This window comes from Theropithecus gelada, chromosome 3 (assembly GCF_003255815.1).
Source record: "Theropithecus gelada isolate Dixy chromosome 3, Tgel_1.0, whole genome shotgun sequence".
Lineage (NCBI taxonomy): Eukaryota > Metazoa > Chordata > Mammalia > Primates > Cercopithecidae > Theropithecus > Theropithecus gelada.
The window spans coordinates 104,641,584-104,657,840 of record NC_037670.1 but is presented as its reverse complement, the minus strand read 5'-3'; the positions used below and the strand labels follow the sequence as shown (position 1 = coordinate 104,657,840).

The following is a 16,257-nucleotide window of genomic DNA, read 5'->3' as shown; positions in this document are numbered from 1 at the left end:
CAAAAATAAAGCAAATGAGATTGTCAGATTTTTATTGTTAACTTGAAGGATTCAATCATGTTGGGGGTACCTGCTAGTAAATTATTTACTCAGATCTCGAACGGTATCTCAATGATCTAAGATGGTTAAGAAAGCTTTCAAAATTCACAAGAGTTTCCACACTAAGGAAGTAAGTAGAACATCTTTTAAAATATATCTAAGATGTGGAGTTCAAATAGGCTCAAGAAAACATTTGATTAATAAACCATTCTTTGTTTTGTGCTCTTAAGATCAGAAATCTAAGAGAATGAACATGTGGCAGAAAGACATTCGCTCCAAAGAGAAAATGTATTCCCAGAGTACATTTCTAGCTTGTGTACCATTACCGTTTGAGTCAGTGGTAGTTTGACAAAGCTTTGTAGAGGTACAGAATCAAAAGGAAAGAAAGTTGTTAAAGAGCTATGTACTTTGCTGTGCTGATATTTTGTTAAGTAATCAAACCGGTTGTGAGACTATAAGTTTGTTATTAAGGAGGAAAAGAATATAATTTTAGAATTACAATTTCACTGGAAAACAGATTCAACAAAATCTCATCAATTCTAAGTGAACATGCTTTGAAAACAATTTCAATTTAGGATTCTAGTGGTTTTACTTATTTATTGCTTTCCAGCAAGCGACCATGGTGGAAAAAGAAAATAACTGGATTTTAGTAGTTTTGGAATTGGATTCTGAATCTAGAACTGAGTTAGGAAGTTTAGGTTCCAGTGTCCTGGAAAAACTCTGGGAAGGTTAACCTTTTTAAAACTATTTTATCATCTGTTAAATGTATGCTACCAACATCTGACAGCTCTTGTGTAGATTAAACAGGATAATGTATGCTGCATCAGATAACTGTACAATGTAAAAGCCATTTCCATCCATCCATCCATCCATCCATTTATCCATCCATCATTTATTTATTCATTCTATCATGTATTAATCCTTAATTAAAAGCCTTTACATGTAGTAATACTTTATTTCTCATTTGATTTTTTATTGATCCTGAAAGTGCTAGTTAATGAATAGGAGAAACAGAAAACCAAAAATGCTAAGCTTGGTCTAGGATTTATTTTTAAGTTGAACAAATATAAAAGTAGAATTATGGAGTGCAATAGGCAGCACAGGAAATACCTCGTGAAGTTGACATAGATATGATACCTAAAATCTGGGGTAGCTACATATTAAAGCAAAAAGCATTCCAAATATGGGACCACAGCTCTTCCTTGATTAGTTTCTAAGAGGACAAGGCCCTTGGATTGAATGAAGAATTTCCAAAAGATAGTATCATAATTAAAATAATATGTGAAAATAAGCAGCCTCTTTTCAGTAAAGTCAACAAAATATCCTGACTAAAGCAGAGAGCTATATAAGAAAATACTAAAAGACAAATTTTGGGGAGGGCCATTTTATGAAGGTACTTAAAAGTCAAATTGAAGAACAGAAATTTAATCTACAAGTTGCTTGAAGTAGTTAAAAGCTAGGAAAAGGGACAGAGAAAGTCATTGGAGAAATATTTATTTGGTTTGACACGCATGTATTTTTGGATACTCAATGATATGGTTTGGATTTGTGTCCCTGCCCACATCTCATGTTCAAACTGTAATCTCCAATACTGGAGGAGGGGCCTGGTGGGAGGCGATTGGATCATGGTGGCAGACTCTCCCCTTGCTATTTTCGTGATAGTGAGTAAGTTATCACAAGACCTGGTTGTTTAAAAGTGTGTAGCACCTCCCTCTTCTCTCTCTTCCTCCTCCTCCAGCCATGTAAGACATGCCTACTTCCCCTTCGCCTTCCACCATGATTGTAAGTTTCCTGAGGCCTCCCCAGCCATGCTTCTTGTACAGCCTATGGAACCGTGAGTCAGTTAAAACCCTTTTCTTTATAAATTACCCAGTCTCAGATAGTTCTTTATAGCAATGTGAGAACAGACTAATACACTCATTATGGGCACAGAATTGTGCAAAGCACTGAGGGGAGTGTTGCAGATGTGAAAGGAGATACTGATTCTTTCCAATAAGAGCTTCCGAATTAGCTGGAAAGAAGACACAAACACAATTAAAAATTATCACTGAGGGTGATGATAAAAATGCTCAGGAAAGCAGATCGGTCCTAGATGTTACAGAGACTGAGGGAGAAGAAAATTAAGTAGGATAAAAGTAACATCCTGAAAGAGTGATCCATATTCACTGTCTGTACACCTCTCTCCTTACATTTTTCTCTTGAATCCACTCCATTCTAGCTCTCCCTTTATTTATTCACTGAAACTACTCTTGTCATGGTCAGCAAAGACTTCCACATTTTTAAATTCAATGGTCTTTTTTTTTTTTTTTTTAATCTTACTTGACTTATCGAAGCATTTGATTCCATTGCTAACTTCTCTTTCTTGATCTCTGCCTGCATCAGTGTGTGTTCATTCTCAGTCTCTTTTTCTGGGTCCTCCCCACTCCTCCACACCAACTGTTTAACATTTAAGAGCTCCAGGGCTCTTTTCTCCTTTTTCTACATTGATTTCCTTGATGATCTCATGTCTTTAAACACCATCTATATGCTGATAATACCCAAATTTATGTTTCCAGCACAGACATTTACCCTGAATCCTAACTCATAATACTCAATAGCTCCACATGGATGTCCAATGTACATCTCAAACTTAACATGCCTCAAACTGAGCTGTTGATCCCTCGTCTTCCTCTGCCTACCTTCTTCTTACATAGTCTTCCTCATATTAATGGTGACTTCCATTCTCTCAGGTGTTCAGGGCAAAAACCTTGGAGACAACAGTATCTTTCACATTCCATATTCAATCTGTCAGCAAGTTATGTCATCTCTCCCTTCAAAATATATCCAGAATTGGTTCATTTCTCACAACCTCTGCCGCAATCCATGTCATGAAGTCACCATAGCCTCTTGTTTGGACTATTACAGTAACCTCTTAACTGCTGCTCTTGCACTGCTTCAGACTGTTGTTGACACAGGATGTATAACACTGTGGTTAAAATGTGGGTCAGGACATGCTTCTCTGCTCAGTGTAAAGGTATCCTGAAGGACTGAAACTGAGTCCTTCCAGTGCCCTTCAGATGCTGCTCAGTCTGTCACCTCTGACATCAACTCTTTGCCACTTCTTCCTAGCTCACTAGAAATTTGTCTGTTCCTCCCCAGACAAACTGGCATTCTTGCTGTCCCTCTAATGCCCAAGGTGTACTCTTGCCTCAGCGTTTTTTTCACCTGATCTTCCCTCTACTTGAAAAGTTTTTACTCCAAATATCCATGTGGTCTACTTCCTCACCTCCTTCTATCTTTATTCAGTTGTCACTATCCTCAACCACTCCACTTAAAATTGCTTCTGCATTTTACTCCTGCCATTCTCTCTCTCTTCCCTTCTTTATTTTCTCCACAGAACTTACTGCCATCTAACTTACTACATATTTTATCTTACATTACAGTTTGTTTGTTAGTCTTTATGCACTAGAATATATACTCTTTGAGGACTGGGATTTGTGTTTTTTTTGTTCAGTGATATATCCACAGTACCTAGAACTGCTGCTCATTCAATAAATTTACATTGAATGAATGGATGGTTGTATGGATGGGGGAAAGCTTCAGTGAGGAAGGCCTTGTTCCAGATGATGAATAACGGTTGAATTTGGAGATGTACAAAGGAAGAGGAAGTGGATTGAGAAGAGCATTCTAGTTAGGGGGAAGCTGTATAAGAAAGAATGTAAGGGCTGGGCGCAGTGGCTCACACCTGTAATCCCAGCAATTTGGAAGGCTGAGGTGGGCAGATCACCTGAGGACAGGAGTTTGAGACCAGCCTGACCAATATGGTGAAACCCCGTCTCTACTAAAAATAGAAAAAAATTAGCTGGGCCTCATGGCACGGGCCTGTAGTCTCAGCTACTCGGAAGGCTGAGACAGGAGAATGGCTTGAACCCGGGAGGTGGAGGTTGCAGTGAGCCAAGATAAAGCCACTGCACTCCAGCCTGGGAGACAGAATGAGACTCTGAAAAAGAAAGAAAGAAACAAACAAACAGACTGAGAAAGAAAGAACTTAAGACATGAATCAAGCTGGATATTAATATGATTGAGGGCAATAGGGCAATAAACTGAAGCAAATGTTCTTGGGTGCACTTGCTATTAAATCTTTTTTAAAAATATATTTTGTTTTTAATTAATAAATAATAATTGTATATATTTTTAGAGTACAACATGACTTTATGATATTGTTGACCCTCCATATCCATGGGGTTTGCATCTATGGATTCAACAAAAAGAGAATTGAAAATATTTGGAAAAAATTTAATAATACAACAATATAAAATAATACATAATTTTTATTGTAACAATATAACAATAAAAATAATACATTGTATTAGATATTGTAAGTACAGATGATTTGAAGTACACAGGAAAATGTGCATGGGTTATATGCAAATACCATACCATTTTATATAAGGGACCTGAACTCCCATGGACTTTGTGGAGGGGTGGTCCTAGAACCAATTCCCTGTGGATACTAAAGGACAATTGTGTATGTATACATCATGGGATGATTGAATCAAACTAATTAATGTATTCGTGTTATTAAATCTTGATAGGTGGGATAAATAGCAGACTCTGACAGACCTTAATTTCTGCCACAAGGGGTTCAAATGTCATTCTGTGAGATGGAGTTTTTAAATTCCAATCTATCACCTGCTAGGATAAGGTCTATTCAAAGTCTATTCTTCTGACAACCTTCATCGGATGACCTGGATGCTTGTTAAAATGCATCCTTTTAAAGATCAAAGCCCAGACTAGTAAATCCTAATCTAAAGTAGGGCCTGATAATGTGCATTTTAATTAACCCTCCAGGTGGAAATTAAGCAAACTAAGGTTTGGGAATTTCTGTCTTAGGGTATCTTAGTTTCTAGCTCTAGGTTTGCTTGGGGATGGGAGGAAAGGAGGCAAGGTGGGAAAGGCTGTAGGTATGGATGTAAACATTTTACCCTAGATTTAACCAGAGAAGCTTTGAGTTTCTGTATTTTGTCTACCATATTTTTGAGTGAGAATTCTCTTGAATAAATAATTTCTTGGAAAAAATTAATGAATACATAAAAAATAACCCTGTTCTAGACCTCAGAAGGTAAGAGGAGATTTTATGTGTGTGTGCCGGGGAGTAACATGGCAAATATGTTGTGTAAGCAATAATCTATGGGTAGTATAAGGAACTGATCCACCCATCAAGTAAACATTTATTGGGCATCTACTGTGCAGCTATGCAGTAGGCATCACACTAAGTGTTGGGGGTACAAATATGGATAAGACCTTTGTACCATTATAGTCCTTATCACTGTAGTGCTCATAGAAGTGAGATTAGTGAGAATTGGCAAACTAGTTAGGAATTGGAAAACCAGTTATAAGACGTCTGTCCACATATGAGATGATGAAGCCTTGTCCAGGGTGGTGGCAAGGAGGTGGATGCAAGAGATGTTCTGAAGGAAGGCTTGACGAGACAATGTGCCTGACTGGTCTGTGAGATGAACACAAAAATAACCAGATTAATTCCGAGGTGTAAAGGTACGTAGAAAGTTTGGGTGCCACAAATGAAGTCATGGGAGCTGTGAATAGGAAGATGTGTGTTGGGGGTTGGGGTGGAGTATGGTGTTGGGGGTATTGTCTAGTTTACCATCGAACATTTTGCATCAAAGAATGGCAGGCATTTGAATGAAGATTCCCTCTGGCAGATGGAGATATTAGCCTGTAGTTTTAAACCAAAGTGGTGGGCTGGAGGGCAAATTGTCAGCCTGGGAGTGGTTAGTAGGAAAAACCAGCACAGGAGACAAGAGGAAACTGTCACAGGTGTAGCAAAGAGACCTGGAAAGAGTGGTTTTATTAAATAGTTATTGATAAGGTTAATTCAAAAGCCCAGGACTCCAAGACTTAGTGTTGTTTTTCTCTGGGGATGGCTAACTCCATTTCCCAGGTCCAGAGTTGGTGGTAGTTATGATAATAGTATGCACAGTGCTTTCTCTAACTCTTCTCCCTCTATCTCCTTTCGCTGTTTCATCTGGTCCTGAAGGTAGAGTGATAAGGTGAGGTCTGGTTGTAACAAACTGTTGGGTAAGATGCTAATAAGTGGTGAAGCAACTGAACTGTGAGATCGGATTTGGGGTACCTGTGCAGAGTGAGCTAGAATTTAGGGACATTGGGGTCTTTTTTGTATCACCACATACTTGACTCTGGACATGAGGGGGTTAATGAATCAGTCCTGACTAACCCATTCAGCCCAAATTTTTCGTTCAGTTTATGATTCTGAGCAGAGTCTCTGAGGATGTTTGGGATGAAAGAGCTTGTGACTTCTGGCCAAAATTTCCCACTCTAGTACTGTTCCTTTTGCTCATTTCACTTGGCTGGTGTTTGCCCAAAAACTTTCTCTAACTATGCATTCTCTGAGAACTTCCTAGATGAGGACTTGCTGCTCCAGAGGCTCTGATACGCTCTCCTGCTGTGGGGTACACGAGGCTGTTTTCTGGACAATGAGCTTTCTGAGCATGATTGAACATTCAGCTCAATCTAGTTCAAGGTAAGGCTGGGGGTGCAAAACTGAATGTTGCTGTCCAGTAGAGAAGACACATGTATAAACAGCATGGTGCAAATGAGTAAGAATATGTTTTAGTGCACAAGTCCCTGAGAAAAATGGAGAGGATGAGAGGTGATCTTTGAGCAGAGGTTGTAGGAAGATGAGGAGTTTACCTGGAGATTGAATTGAGAGACGTCAAAGCAAAGGAAAGAAGGTGCAGAGGCGCCAAGTTGAAACATATGGTTGTGTGTTAGAAGCTCTAGGGACAGGTATCTGATGAATGTGAAGCATGTAGTTGAGGAGGGGCCAGGTGGAAGGGAAAAAAATGGAGTGGACAGAGGCCAGCTCACAGGGGGTCTTCTTGCTGAGCTAGGGAGCTGGACTTGATTCTGTAAGCAGTGGAGAGTTTATGAGGAGATTTAAACAAGTGTCTGATGTGGGGACATTTTGGTTTTAGCTCCATCATTCAGGTAACAGTGAGGAGGATATATTTATGGAAATAGAAGCTGAAAAGAGGGGAGATCAGTGAGAAGACTATTTCCATAGCCCAGATGACTAATGAAATGAGCCTGGGTCATGAGCAGGAGCAGGAGCAGAGAAGAGAGGAGATAAGAGATAATTAGAAATACAATTGAGAGGTGTTGGTAATTTTATGTTTGATGTGGAGGACTAAAAAGAAGGCATAAGAAAATCTGGTACTTAAGTTTTCCAGTATGTTAGTGGGATCAGTTAGTCAGCTTTGCCTGTGATAATGCTGCAAAACAATACTCAAATCTTAACAGTTAAAGAGTAAACATTTACTTCTCACTTTTGGATCTGCCAGACTGAAGGCCAGCTTGGTGATTATGCTCCAGATCCAGGTCACACTCTGGTCTTCATGTGTTTTCTCATTTTAGGTCCCAGGCTGAAGGACACAGCTTCTATATGGTATGTGCTGTTCTCCTGGTGGCTGAAGGAGCAAGTGGAAACATGCTATGCCTCCTAAAGGCTCTGATTATGATGGAAAGGAATAAGTAAGTAAGACAGGAAAGAAAGAAAGAAAGAAAGAAGGAGAAAGAAAGAAAGGAAGGAAGGAAAGAAAGAAGGAAAGAAGGAAGGAAGGAAGAAGGAAAAAAAAAGAAAAAGAATTAAAAAAAAGAAAGCCTCCGCCTATATGGGGAGGTATACTTCTCCATTCCACCATGAGATCTTTTGGCAAAGGGCATGAGCTTAATCCCATTACAAGTGGGGAACTCCACCGTGTATGACACCAACTAACAAGATATATGTGTAATGTAAGGACATAATTTGTTCTGTTTTAGGCATGTTAATTTTAGGTACCTCTAGCACATCTAAGTGGACATGAAGGCAATTGAATATTCAGACCAAGAAAAAGATCAGAAATGGACTTTATGAACTTGGTGGTCACTAGATGTTAATATGTAATAAAAACATGGAACTAGACAGGATTGTCTCGTAGGAGTGAAAAGAAAGTTATTGATGGAACCCTGAGGAGCACCAATGTTTAATGTAGGAAGATTAGTGCATGGATAATCTGAGAAGGAATGGTTAGTTGGTTATTTAAAGTACTTGGAGAGAGAATAGTGACACTGAAACTAAAATAATGGAGACAGTTACTAGAGGAGGGAGTATACATTAATGGTCCAGTGATTCTCAGATTTTCAAGTCAGCCTTCATGGAGATGAGCATGAATGAGATCTCATCTAACCTGGGAAGTTTCTTTTTTAAAACTAAATTGTTGAATGATGCTAATAGACTCACTAGGGATACAGTGGAATGATATAAAGAAAACACAGGGTATGGTTCCTGGTGTATGCCTGGCACGTGGTAATTGGTAGCCATTACCCTGTTGAAAACTATGGAGCTTTGAGAAATTACCATCTACTTAATACAAAATTTCATGTTAGACTATTTTGCTTTGAACTTTATCAAAAGCATTTTATTATTGAAACTAAAAGAAGCAGAAAAAATGTAATATTATGTGATTTTTATAGCATGACCCCAAAGTTAATTATGGTGAAATTCTAGTATAGTTGTTTTCATTAATTTGATATTAAAAAGAGAAGTTGAAAGGTTTATTGCATCCCTGCGATATCTCCTATTTAAAAGGTGTCTAATCCAAAACACTGTTATTACTATGACACTATGATATTTGGGTTGAAGCAGCTCTTTGTTCCCTGCCTGTATAAGTCATCTTGTTTTAGAGTGACGTATTCATATTGCCAAATCAGGATAAAAGCTGGACAAACATGTATGTTTCAAAATATCCAGGTACTTTGGATTATGGAGATGAACTATGCATTTACAGACTCATTTCAGCTTCTGATAACCAAAGTGCTTGTAGCCTTTGTCCTTATCATTTCTTCCGTCCCTACGTCGTTGAGAGTCCCAGTGTTCTTTCTGGCTGAAAGCCGGTACTGTATTTTGCTTTGTTAACAGAACATTGGTTATCAAGTTCTTTGTCTCTAATGATTCTGCTTTAGGGAACTGTCAATTAATAATCTCTGGAGGAATCATCGTAAAGAATTTCTGTAATGAGATTATAATGCGAAGGTTTGCTTAGTCACAATATTTTTTTAAATTTTAATTATGATTTTTGGGCGATGACCCCAATCTTTCAATCTTTTACATTCAACTGCCTTTTAAATGCTGGCTTTCTTTAATTTCTCTTATTATGTTCATCCTCTTTTTAAAGTTTTTGGGCATAATTAAAACTACCCTACCTTTGAGAACCCTCTGGCTTCATCTAGTAGAATAAATGAAATATGGATACAAAGGCTGAGCATGTAAATTACCTTTAAAAAAGAAAATGCCTTCTACATAAAGCTTTTTGATTCCCTTTAGTTTTTTTCATTTCAGAGCTTGATGGCTATTTTTTCTCTCTAGTCCAGTGATCCTGTTATTAAAGCATAATTGTAAAGGTAATTTAGCACACATGCCTCATAGTTTTTAACCAAGTTCTACTACATTCAAATACCAAATATTCTAGGCTGGTAAAAATCACTTTGCAAATAATCCTTCTTTCCACTAGCAAAATATGTTGGGGGAGTGGAGAGCCCAGGGACTTTTTTAGTAGTCCTGAGTGACGTTTAAGAATTCTGCGAAAGGCCGGGCACATTGGCTCACGTCTGTAATTCCAGCACTTTGGGAGGCCGAGGCGGGCGGATCACAAGGTCAGGAGACTGAGACTATCCTGGCTAACACGGTGAAACCCCATCTCTACTAAAAATACAAAAAATTAGCCGGGCATGGTGGTGGGCGCCTGTAGTCCCAGCTACTTGGGAGGCTGAGGCAGGAGAATGGCTTGAACCCGGGAGGCGGAGCTTGTAGTGAGCCGAGATCGTGCCACTGCACTCCAGCCTGGGCGACAGAGCGAGACTCCATCTTACCAAAAAAAAAAAAAAAAAAAAAAAAAAAAAAAAAAAAAAAAAAAAAAATTCTGCAAAGGTAGTGGAAATAGCTTTGGATCTTTTCTAACCAATATTCGTAAGTATAATAAGGATGCCACTATGAGTGTAGATTCTCATAAATCAGTGACATTAGAAAGGTGCAGAAAAATTTATATGAAAAAGTGATATGATGCATACAAGAGAGTCAACCTCTGACCTAGAAGAAATGTTATGAGGGTGGCGCAGGGAGGAAATGCAGAAAACATCTTTGGCTCAAACCTATAAACACACTTGACTAAAAAATCTTTGAAATGAACCAAAAAAGGAATGTTTTTTAAAACTGTTAATGTCTTTGAAAATCATAATGCAGTATATAATTGCTTTTTGGGAAGCAGGTAAATTTTTAAAACCCGCATTTAATCATAAAAGGTAGAATAAAGGAATTTTAGAATTAGAAAGCATTTAAAACATCATGTAACCTTACTTCTGCTTTATACAGAGGAGGGTACTGAAGCCAGGGGAATATTTAGGCACTTGCCCAGGACTATACAACGTGCAAATGACAGGTTATACTAAATTAAGGGCAGAAAGATGATACAGTCTTTGTAAGTTTTCTATCACTATTAGGAAAAAATTAGGTACAATGCAGTACTATGTACAAAGTGATATAATTTGGCCCAAAGCTTAAGCAAGACCACAGCTGGATGCTTCATAACAACAGTTCTCTGCTTTTACTTGGATTTTGGGTAACATATGATAATATTAAGGTGTTTAAGACAGGTTCATTTTAGGACAAAGTTTTGTAGAACTCAGAGTTAATCTCTCTCTTTCTGTCTCTCTTCTCTCCAGCCCCAAGAAAATTCAAACCTCCAACCCCTCCCTTCCCTCTCCCCTGCCAAAACAGAGAATCATATAAATGAACAAAACCAAAATAGATAATTACATTTAACAGAACTATCAGTTTATGTCAGAAGATTCTAATTTTAATTTCTTCTGGTTTTAACTTTCAGGAAAATTAATTTCACTATTTTCTTTGATGCAGCCCATTTTTAACCCTTTAAAAACATATTTCTTAGAGACAAAGGTCTATATTATTTTTTGTACTGTTCATTTCAGATTGGACCAGGTAGACATGGGGAAAAGCAGATGCAGAGGGCTGTGTTTTACAGTGGTTATCATTCATACTAAGTTTGTATGTGTATTAAGTTGCATGGCACACAAAGTTTGGAAACAGTATTTCTGAAAGAATTTTCAGCATGAGTAAAGTCTGTAAAAATTGGTACAAACACTATTCTTCTTAAGGTAATCACACTTTTGTTCTCGCTCAGTGAAGCTGACTGTTCACGTATTCTAACAGTGCGTTTTAGAGTAGGATACTAGTTTAAACAGAAGAATGTAAGAAAATCATGCTTTTATTGCTCCATTGTTCTTTATAAAGCAAATGATAGGAAAAAAAGGAGGGCGAATGAACCATTCTTGTCCACCTCTCCCCCAATATTATATTATTAAAACTGGAGTGGTTTAGCAGAAACAATGATACATTTTTCAGTGTTACTTGGTGGTTCAGTGTCCTTTTCCGGTTGAGTAGTATAGGAGATGAAGACCCCTGTGAAATATGAAAAATGACAATCTGCCACTGTTTTATATCCCAGGCCAAGTGTCTTGTAGGATCCAGTGAGGGTTGAATGTCCGGGCAGAAGATCTCAAGTCATTAACAGAAAAAGCTCTTTGGCACCCTGTGCCGTAGAACAAAGTGTCAAACCCGTTCCCATTACTAGGTGCCTGTGGTGCTTTTCTTAAATAATCAGTCCCATTCAGACAGAGATTTTAAGGTGTCTGATCATCTTTCTATTTCACAAGCAGTATTTTTTTTTAGGCTAAATGGCACTAGAAGCAGAATGTTTTTAAAGTAAGGTTTAGAAAAGAACTTGGTATGTTCCAAAGTTAGCCAGATTCTTTCTCATTTTCCCAAAGGTCAGACAGAAGTTCAGCTCTGACAGCATTGTACCTGGGCATCCAGATAGTGGCAGGCAACATTTGCTCCAGCTCTACACTCTAGTCTGGGAGACCTGGGAGCTCTTGTACAAATAGGAATCAATTTTAGGATAGCCTCATGAATCCTAGAAGATGGAATTAGACAAAACTTTCTTTGCCCCTACTTTGACCATTTGACCTCAGATATGGGTGCCCCAAGACTTTAATTTTTCTTCTTTAAAGTTTAAAGTTTTTAAGAAAATGAAATAGCTGGTAAGTGAAAATAGTCAAGAAAACATTGCCATTATGCTATATGTACATGTGTATTTTTTCTAAAGTGGATTTTCAGAGACCCTGTTGGAAGCTGGTGTTTCACTGTCTTACTCTGCATATTCCCTAATGAATTCCAGGCAGTCACAGCAGCAGAGTACAACTTTTGAGATTAGAAGAGCTTACTCTTTAAAGATTTATTTTTAGCTGGAAGGGAGAGTGTAGGCCTCAAAATGCTGGCAGGTATGTTCTACAGTGGGGGACTAATTTGGAGGTCATTGGAGATCTGATTCCAGATGAAGGTCTCAGAGGGGCTCCTCTTGCCTCTGCTACAGGACAGGGTAGCTCTGCTGATTGTCACTGCCTTGTTTGAGGGGTGGTCTCCATCATCCAAGGGAATTCAGCCTGTGGTTGCCATGGGACCACTTGTCTAGAGTATACATTGTATCTAGGCCCAGACCTGCCAGAGTGTCCAGAGGCACACTTGAGAAAATGACACTCCAGACTCATTAAATATCACAATTCGATTTTGATGCCACTAACTCAGGTTCCTGAGATAAATTTCCATACAATTCCTACAGATTAACATGGATATGTGCATCACCCCGGGACAGGCTCTGGTGAAGGGCAGGCTTGGAGATGCAATGGGCAAGGTTGGGGAAGAGATACCCTCTTCCGGGCTCCGATTTGTGCCCTGAATTTGGGCAAGCTCTAGGAGCACTGGCAACCCCACCAGCACCACAAGAAGCTGGTCCTGGCTGTTTCCTTAGACTGGTGAAACTGCTCTGTTGGTTGTGCCCTGGAAGGGTGGAGAAAACACACACACACGCACACACATGTGGTCTGAGGGGGAATGGCAGGGACAGGGTAGAGCCACAGAGATAGAGAGACCTAGAGTCAGAAATCCTGAGTGAGACACACAGAAAGGCAGAAAAAGGCAGAAAGATGCTGAGGGACAGAGACACCAACCACAAGAATGACAGAAGAAGGAGACAGATAGAGGGAGTGAGAAAGATACTGAGAAAAAGGGACAGTAAGGGAGAGACTGAGAAAGACAGAGACAGCCAGAGTTGGAGCACAGAGGCCGGGTCTGGGAGACGCTGGTTGAGTGGGAGGTGTCAGTAGCAAGGGAGGTGGTGACGGCTCGAAGCATCCCCGTTCTCCTCCTCCCCCTTCACGCTCAGCCCAGCCGGCGGCGAGGAGTCGAGAGCCCAAGGTCGCCCAGTCCTCTTGGCTGTCTCGAGCTGAATGGCTGGCAGTCCGCTGCTTCCCCGCCTCCGGCCCGGCAGCCACAGGTCGGAGGCTCCCGGCGTAGGCGCTCGAGGCCGGCAGGGGCGCCCTGCACCCTCCCGCGCCCTTCCCCGCCCTACGCTACTCCCTGCTGCTCTTCCCGCCACTCCCCTGGGCTTTGCGATCTTCCCTACGCCCCCCAGGAAGGGGGCGCTGCGGCCACCGAAGACACCGCGGGAGCCACTTCTCCCTGTAGGCCCAGCCCGCGAGAGCCTGAGAGCGGGATCTGTTTACATGGGGTACTAATTAGTCTTTGAGGAATCATTCACCCACGTGCCAAAGTGATTGTCCGTGTCAGGAAGGTAGGCGTGCCAAGCCGCGGCTCTGCGGAGAAACCACCACCACCGCGGCGGCCAGAAACCCAACGCGCTCCAGAGCGTCCCCGAGTGGCCGGGCAGCACCAGGGACAGCGCCCGAGAATCCACTGGGGACAGGCTCCCGGGCTTCCCAGCGTCGCGGGTAGAGGTACAGCTGCTCCGTGTGCCGCAGGCTCCAGATTCTCGCCACCCCACCCCTCCCTCAGAAACTCGGACTGCTCTGGTCTGCCGTGTGGTTCTCTTTTCTTCCGAAAGGCCAGAGTCTTATCTCTCAACTTCAAGTCCAGAGGACTTGCCCAGTCTCCTCCCCTTAAGTCATTTCCACCATCCTCAGGCAGCTGTGGGAAGCCGAGAGTCCTGGACTGCTCGTCCGGGTGCCAGCGCTGGCAGTCCCAGTCCGTCCGGTGCAGCAGTCCAGCGCATTCCCCTCTCTCCCTCCCTCTTGCTCTCCCTCCCTTTCTGTCTTCCTCTCTTTCCTCCTCTACTGCTCCCTCCCTCTCTTGCCTCTTAAGTTTCCTGCACCGTGAATCCAACTGTGCCAAGCCTTGGCTCCCGCGAACCAATCCTGAGCGCGACCCGGGCACTGGGACGGCGACTCCGCCAAAGCTGGACCAGGCAGCTGGACCCGTCTGCGCTCGAGCATGGAGACGGAGCGCCTGGGAGGGCACGTCCGAGGCGCTGGAGACGCCAGGCCCGAGTAGCTCCTCAATGGAGCCTGCCCGGAGCTGTCCCTTCTTGCCGGTTTCACCCCAAGTCCTGTGCGGTACGTACCCTTCGCCTCCACTGTTCCCGGAGGGGACACCTTGGAGCGGGGTGGTGGGCACCAGGAAGGGACGCAGGGAGGGGCGCTGGTTGGGAAAGAGAACAAGCCTGGCAGGTGACCCTCACAGCTTGGAGGAGGCTTCCTCTCTAGAAGTTAGCGACCGGCTGTGCCTCTTGGCTCGAAAAAAGTAGTACTAGAGACGTGACTGTGAGCGTTCGTGTGTATCTCTGTGTGTGCCAGGGGCTCCAATGGGTAAACTGAGTCCTGCTTTCCTGTATGCAAATTGCATTCTCTTTCCCCACCCCCACTTCACCGAACGTGTTGAGATACCCAGTACCTAATCCTGGTCAGTTCTACCTACCCTTTCCTTTCAGCGCGCCCCCCTCGCTCAATCTCTCTCTCTCTTTATCTTTTCCCTCTATCTCTCTCTGCTGGTGTGTACGTGTGTGAGCACTGCCAGGGCTGGCGAAGAACCAGCCGCCGCCTTTAGTCCAAGCCGCCCGGCCACCAAACACTAGGGCAGGTCTCGCTGCCAGAGAAGGCTGGGCTCCGAACCAGCCTGCACGCGGCTCAGTGTGCTCCGCCGCCTGGGAACTCGCACCCGAGAAGCGCAGGGCGCAAGGAGCCCCTCACCCTCCCTCTCGTCCGCCCTCCCGCCTGCCCGGCTGCAGACCGAGCGCTTGCTGGTCTCAGGCGCTGGATTTACTCGCTTTTCAATTTTTCCGTACCCTCCCTCCTGCTTTTTTTTTTGGTCCCCCACTCCCCGCCAAGACCCCCTTTCCCCGCTTGATCGTCAAACCTAACCTTGCCCGCGTGGTCATGGGATGTCTAATTTCATTTGTATCTAGGCTGCTGAGAGCGCTCCTTGCTCTGTAAAGTGGATGTCAGGTGGATCTATGTTTTTGAAGGAACAAAGACTCAGAGAAGGCACCGCCAAGGAAGTTTGAGACGCGGGAGAATGCAGGCTGCGTGCTGGTACGTGCTTCTCCTCCTGCAGCCCACCGTCTACTTGGTAAGTCTTGGCGGGTTCGGGGCTTTTGCATTTCCACCCCGGCCGGGAGGCAAAGAAACTGGAGGCACGCGGGAGAAGGGTTACACCGCCAGTTCAGCGAGAGCAGCTTCCTAGCAGCTGTGTTGGAGCAACTTTGGCAAGCTGGTCTCCGGATTCCTGCGGACTTTCCGGGGTTCCCATCCCCATTTTTTGCTCCAGTCCCCCAGTCTCCTGCGCGTGATTCTGAAAAGCGGCTAGGGCGCCCAAGACACCCTAAACCCAAGGAGGTAGTGAGATGGGGCGCTTTATGTGGTAGAGGGCAACGAGATGAAGTGGAAGGCAAGAACTCTCAGTAGCTCATGCACGGAGTTTAAACGAAGGGAAGTTTAAAAGCAGGGTGTAGTTGCGGGGTGGAAAGCACAAATCTGCCCAGGTCTGTGAATTTAAAAGTGAATCTACCCACCCACTTCCCCGATTTGGAGATGAGATACATAGAGAAGCGCAGTTAACTTTCTTTGACTTGTAAAGGTTCCGACAGGATAAGTTAAACTATCAGGAGTACTGCAAGCAATCGGAGTTAGGTCAGAGATACTACAGCAAACATGTCCACCTTCCTCTCGTTTTCGTCAAATAACTAAATCCCATTTCCAGTGACTAGTCCATTATTAGGGAATGGTAGGCCTTGT

General features: G+C 42.6%; 1 protein-coding gene across 2 annotated transcripts in view; it reads left to right on the top strand.

Annotated features, from left to right (window-relative positions):
- The first annotated feature begins 13,779 nt into the window (after positions 1-13,779).
- NXPH1 (neurexophilin 1) overlaps positions 13,780-16,257 on the top strand; it is a 338,936-nt gene continuing 336,458 nt past the window's right edge. The window contains exons 1-2 of one of the 2 annotated variants that reach the window (XM_025379955.1): positions 13,780-14,580; positions 15,429-15,592. In XM_025379955.1, the coding sequence (XP_025235740.1) occupies positions 15,539-15,592 (54 nt within the window). In that variant the 5' untranslated portion in view covers positions 13,780-14,580; positions 15,429-15,538. Of the gene's footprint in view, positions 14,581-14,886; positions 14,927-15,428; positions 15,593-16,257 lie in introns of those variants that run through there. The other variant, XM_025379956.1, reaches the window with a different exon arrangement.